At 32.2% G+C, this 6,885-nt stretch overlaps 1 protein-coding gene across 1 annotated transcript; it reads right to left on the reverse strand.

Annotated features, from left to right (window-relative positions):
* Positions 1-353: 353 nt before the first annotated feature.
* Positions 354-6,435, reverse strand: LOC134723496 (leucine-rich repeat-containing protein 15-like). Its single transcript, XM_063587093.1, has 4 exons — positions 6,372-6,435; positions 5,578-5,649; positions 1,483-1,554; positions 354-437 (listed from the first exon to the last, which is right to left on the reverse strand). Exons 1-4 carry the CDS (start codon positions 6,389-6,391, stop codon positions 362-364), a joined length of 240 nt encoding a protein of 79 aa, XP_063443163.1. The 5' UTR covers positions 6,392-6,435; the 3' UTR covers positions 354-361.
* Positions 6,436-6,885: the final 450 nt, after the last annotated feature.

A 6,885-nucleotide genomic window follows, 5' to 3' on the forward strand; every position in this document is an offset into this window, starting at 1 on the left:
GAGGACCTCAACCATATAGAAACCAACACACATATAATTAAGTCAAGAACTTATATGTCATAAAACAAGCCGAGTAATATCGAGGTGATACTCCAAATTAAGAAGAGAAACGAAGAGGGCCGTGACAATACATTAAAAAACGATAAAAAGACAAAAAGACAATAAAACAGAAAAACTGCAGACTTAGCAACAAAAACATCATCAACCTATATTTTCCTAAAGGGTGAGCAGATAATCACATTGCAATACATTGAAAACCTTTTAAGTTTAGCATTCTTCGAGTTGTATGAATTTCTCTTGTTTTTCATTTAACATTAATATTAGCTTCAGTTTATATTAAGTAGCAAAATTTGAAATATACTTACATGTTTCGAATGCTTGGTAGATTAACAAATGCGAACGGTTTTATTGAAGATATATCATTGTTGTAGAGATACCTTAAAAAATGAAATATTCTTGAAATGCATATGTCAGTCAAATAAAATTTAGTAAGCATGTGTAATAGCTGACTGGTATACTGACATTGAAGTAATATGTCAAACTTTTCTCTTTTTTAAAGGGGGGATATAACAAGTCATAAATTGTCATGATTGAAGCGCGTCCCTGATTTTAAACAGAGCCTCGGTGGACAGGTGATATGAGTAATTCTACTACTGCTATAACTAACCAGTCAACATTGGTTGCGAGTTCAAATCCTAGTAGTCGCTAGACTCCAATTATTGACTTCATAGCTACTTTTGTATTGTACTATTTCTGTACCAAAAATTTGAAGTACTTAAAATTTTCTTTTAATATTCAGTACTTATATGCTACTTGGAAATAACAGGTACCTGTATTTTACAGTACTTGCTTTGTATTTGAAATTCAAGTACTACATTTTTTTCTCACACTGTTACATTTTTAGAATTTTGAAAGTTTGTCTATTTCAAAGCTCTTAAAGTTTTCAGACATTGCATATTGTGATCCCTGTTGGTATTATTTCTGTACGAAAATTTTAAGTACAAATTAAGTACTGTGAAATACAGAAACCTAAACATTACAATAACTTTAAAGTAAAAACATAGAACTAAATATCAAAAGCAAATTCCAAGTACTACATATTTTCAGTTCAAAAGTACTACCTATGCAAACGTAACAGTGTTGGATTAACAGTTTTCCTTTCTAAGGTTGGTGGGTTTTTCCTGGCTCTATGACTTATTCAATCAAACAGAAGATCTTCAAGGTGGCGTTAAAACAGTAAAAATCAATCAATCAATCCTGATTGAACTTTTAATCATATTGATCTTCACGGGATATACACAATATTATATGAAAATGGGGATGCCTTATGATCATTTTTTGTCTAAATTCAGTGTGTAATAACTTGAACAAGCTGACTTATTTCAAAGATTCATGCTACATTTAGTCTACGAAAATGGACGCAAACTGGGTGTTTTCGTATGCATTTTATATCCAAAGGAACGAAACGGCTCCAATACTTACAGCTCATACAGATTTGTCATATTGACAAATGTATTACTCTCTATAGCCTGTATCTTGTTGTCATAAAGATGTCTGGAATATACAAAATTTGTAATGGCAGATATCAGTGTTCAATTTCAATAAATCGATCAAGAAGAAACCTCAAAGAAGAAACATCTGACACATCGATATATCTATGTAAAAACCGATGGACTAAATCTTGTTTAATAGCTAGCTTCACCTTTTACTTGTATGACAGTCGCATAGAATTCCATTATATAGATAACATTTTGTTAACAATACATACAGACATAATAGGTATACAGACGTCAACAGTGTAATATAATCTTAATAACTATAAAAAAAAAAAGAAATAACCGTTTTTATCAAAACGACAAAATATGGAATAAAACCAAATACATAACAAACTGAGAGACAAGAGCTCAGAATTGACCATAAAACAATTATACAATATCACAATGCTGGGATGTATAAGTGAAAGAGAAACTTATCTAAGACCTGGTTACAGAAATAATAAAAAAGATAAAATAGATAAATCAATTGAAATACAAGAAAAGTATTCAATGCCAAAAATATTTAAAATGTTGATGAAATAGACTGTTTCCTGATTTATACCTTAACATTTTAATTGTTGTATACTGCATCGGTCATTTAATAGTCAATCATGTATAAGTTAGATGATATATCATGATTGCCAATGAGACAACTCTACTCAGATGATTATCACGACACAGAAATTGTCAACTATAGGTAACCGTACGGCCTTCAAAAATCCTTTACCACATGTGTTGGTTTGAATCGACGAAGGTTAATCAATATTAAATGAAAATGGCGATACTTCATGAACTTGTTTCCTAACTTTGATAAGGGACTTATTTTCTAAGATTCATCTTCAAATTATTCTTCGTTTATTGGACGGTAAACTTGGTTTCACGTAATGCAATTTATTTTACAAAGTTACATAGATATCGAAATAACTTCGTACTTGTATACAATACAAATCTGTCATGTTGACGAAAGTATTACTCTGTTGTTATGAATATAACTGAAATAAATAAATGTATGCAATAGCAGTCATTTGAGTTCATATTTCATTAATCAAAGAAGTAAAAATCAAAAATAAGACAGCATCACCAGAGTAAGTATCTCACACAATACGCCTGATATGTGAATCCGCTGTGTAGACTACAAATCTGGCGACTATTCTGATATCTCACAACTTTTAAAAATCTTTAAAGTCATGTACCTAGTGTAGCAAACATATATTATATATATTGTTGTAAATGTGTATTTCGAGGACGAAATGTATTCTGGTGGAGGGGCAGTGTTGTTAATGTGTGTATTGGCTATTTCCAAGTAAAGGAATATTGTTATTATTGTAATAAGAGAGTTTATATAAGTTGTCAGAAGTTATTTCTAGTGTTTAGTGTATTGAATGAGTAATTAACGTACGTTTTACTTTATGTTATTAGCTGTATCGATAACGTCATATATGGCGCAACTTTGTCATGTATTGTTCAGAACTTTACCGTTGGGTCAATATTTTAAGCGTGAACCCAAAAGTGTACATTTATGAGTTCTTAACTGGATGAATTATCATGGGTAGATATGTTTATTTATAAGAGTGTATGATTATAAGCATTTTGAAACGAGGACTCCTATATTTTTATGTCAGCGTTTTACGTTGTGTTTTTCTTCCTGCTTAGAATATTTACTTCCGGTAATTTGAAATAAATACGAGTGCAACGTCACGTTCGGGAGTCTTTACTGTGTTTACGTTTAACTTACAGCAAGGCTCATCCCGGGGGTACCTAGCGGTAAGAAGCAGCGCATTAGCTGTATGCCTTGCATTTTATATTCCTAGTAAGGGTCATAGTTTAGAGGTAAGAAGCAGCACAGATAGCTGTATGCCTTGCATTTTATTATGGCACCCTCAACGGAGTTGGGGTGACATATTGTTATTCTACGTTTCTTTTTTTTCTTATTTTTCTTCCACACATTTTTGTCCAGGCGATTTCTCGAAATCCAATGGACCAATGTTGATGAAACTCTACTATAGTGAGGACCCCCAGATCAAGTTGTGCACGAAGCATGGAATGGTTTAAGATGGCTACCGTTTCCATGGAAACAGAACAAATGTAAAAAAATCAAGTTTTTTGTTTTGGTGAACTGTTTGGTTATGCTTGAACTCAGAATCCTTATATTTTAATACAATGTAGGTGCCCACTATATACAGGTGTTGGATGATTTTGACACTCATTGGAACTACTATGTTGCCATGGAAACTACACCAAAAATTTCAAAAATATCAAAATGCTCCAAACTTCAGGAAACTTCACAGTAACGATGAGCAACATTGGCAGATGAGGAATTTGGCGTTGGAATTTCCAAAATCGCTCTTGTTACCATGGAAACAATGCAAAAAGGTCAAAACTTTGAAATTTTCACAGAACATTCCAGAACATCAATGTAAAATTTATTCTAGAGACAGTAAATGGTATATGATAATGGAGGGAAAAAATTGCAGCGGGGGGTTTACTTTGGAATATTCAAAATGGCCGCTGTTACCATGGAAACAGCAAAAATATGAAAAACTTTAAAATGCTTCAAATTTAATGAAACTTATAACAAATGTCGCCTAGCTAATGTAGACTTGACTTTTGAGTTTGGAATTTTCAAAATGGCCGCCGTTGCCATGGAAACAGCAAACATATCCAAAATTTCAAAATGCCTCAAACTTTGCAAAAATGTTACTCAACATCTGTAGATGCACTATTTGACTTTGGAGTTTTCAAAATTGCTGCCGCTCACCTGGCAATGAGGGGAAGGGTGCCATCCGTTATTGCTAGCAATTACAAATCTAGTTCATTTTGTTATTGATATATGTAAGATAATCCCAGTTGACCCATACGAAAATACATGAGAAAGAATATTATTTAAGTAACTTCGCCCCGTATGTTTATTATATATTGTTGTTGGAATATTGTATTAGTATAGAAATATATCGGCTGTTTATCATTTTTACTATTGATCATAATTTTTCACGCTACCAATGACGAGAGAGAACAGACAACAGATTTGACGTCCGTATTTATTTATTACTCCGTGTTTTTTACTAGTTTTATGAGATATTCGTATTTGCTGGTTTTATAACTATATATGTTTTTTATAGCAAAAAGCAGAAATAACGACATATATGAAGGACTCGGAGGTGCGACAGCAACACTGAAGTGCGATGGTCACGCTGAAGTGCGATGGTCCACGCCGAAGTACGATGGTCCTTGCACTGAAGTGCGATGGTTTTGTGTATGACGTTGTCAGGTTGTTTTGGATTTATGAGACTGATAGTCCCTTTAGTATCTGTCGTCCCTCTCTTGAATAATGTGACGTTTCAAATACAACATGGATTCTCAGGCAGGAGAATATGGTTTTGTAGATGAAAGTTGCATGCTAGAAAAGGAAATTAAAGAAAAAAGAAAGAAAGAAACGAAACGTTTTTAAGTCCCGGTTTGAAGCATTACATGCTGAGGTTACAAAAAATTGTTAAAACATGTTAGGCAGCAAATCGACTGAAAGATGAATTTGGTTACCAAATGGGCTAACAAGTTTTCTGAATTATGCCTCAGACATTTCGTACGATAAATACAGTATACTTATCTAAACATTAATCTTAATTCATTTTTACGTATAAGCGTCACATGATTGTATGTGGGCAACATAAATTACGTTAAAAGGTGGTAACTTACACTACAGGAAAATAACTCTGTAAAATCAGCTCAACGTTTTAATAACGTTGTGTTAAGGGAATATTAAGCTTCTCAATGATCAAAATTATTTTTTTGTCAAACTGCTATATAATAATTGTATTTTTTGTGATAAAATTGTTTGTTCAATTTTTTTGAAATTTTTATATTTTTGTCAATTGGTCAAAGTAAATACTTTGTCAAAGTTTTATGAAAATTAAACGAGCCAAATAAATTTTAGTGAAAGTGTTGGGTACCACATTAAAGACCTTTAAAAAATGTAGTGAGTTTTAAATACCACTGCTAGAAAGTTTAGCTTGGATTACATAGCAACATATAAAAAAATACTTACAGTTGACGGAGGTTTGGTAGATTCATAAATGCTGACTGTTTTATTGCAGATATTTCATTGTTGTAGAGATGCCTTAAAGATAAATTATTCTTAAAAGGCGACTTTCTGACAATGAATTAAAGTAAGTACATTTTTAACAGTCATCAAGTTTATATATAAAATATAGGCCTCATAACTTGTCATTGAAACGATACTATTCTACAAGGTTTTTGTAGAGTACAACGATGAAATGAACTGTTTACAGGCCAATACAATAGAGAACAGACATGAAGAATGTAAAATCCCAAAATGTAAAACAATTTGAGTTAGTACGTTTTTGTGTGATTTTTCTGAACTTAAACTATACAACTGTTCACACTTTATCATCAATAAAGTAGGCGCCTATGTGTGGCTCCTAATAAAATATATTTTATTTCTGTAAATTATTTTGGTGTTTTAACACCACTTGTTAGCACTGAATTTAGGCTATTCCGCAGCGTCAATTTTTTATTGGCGGAAGAAGCCGGAGAGACCGGAGAAAACCACCTACATTGATAGGAAAACTGACAATCCTAGTCAATTAAGATTAGACCACTCGGCCACTGAGACTTCTCTATTTGATTTAAGTGTTCAATCAATATTGCATGATAATATATATCATAAACCTTTTTTCTTTTAATTTAACTTGTATAATTCAATGTTGAAAAACTTGAACATTTTGATATATTTCAAGATCCATCCATCAAGTCTCTTTTAATTGGACGCTTAACTAGAATTTTATTCCCATAAAAAATAGAAATATTATCATTACTTACAGACTATACAAATTTGTCATATTGACGAACGTATTACTTTCTATAGATTGTATCTTGTTGTTATGAAGATGACTGGAATATGAACAAATATTCAATAGTAATTATAGATTTCAAATTTCATAAAATCGAACAAGTAGTAACAAAAAACAAAAGGAATATATGATGCATCGAAACAGCTAGCGTGTCTTTCAAAACTCGCAGCACCCACTTTACCAATCATAGTCGAAATGTTACATTCTTGTACATGTTGTATACGACACCATAGGTAAAATGCAGAAATGACGACTTTTCTTCTATCTAAGAAGAGTTAACTGTGAAACACAAATCGTCATTGATAATGACCTCTAAGTGTTGAACGCTTTCTTATGCTCTTTAACTTCGTACTTTATTTGGCCTTTCAAACATTTTCTTAATCGAGCGTCACTGATGAGTTTTTTTGTACGCGAAACGCGCGTTTAGAGAAGTGTTAAAGTTTAGTCATAGTATCTATGATGAGTTTATTTATGTTGTAGCG

This window comes from Mytilus trossulus, chromosome 6, assembly GCF_036588685.1.
Source record: "Mytilus trossulus isolate FHL-02 chromosome 6, PNRI_Mtr1.1.1.hap1, whole genome shotgun sequence".
NCBI lineage: Eukaryota > Metazoa > Mollusca > Bivalvia > Mytilida > Mytilidae > Mytilus > Mytilus trossulus.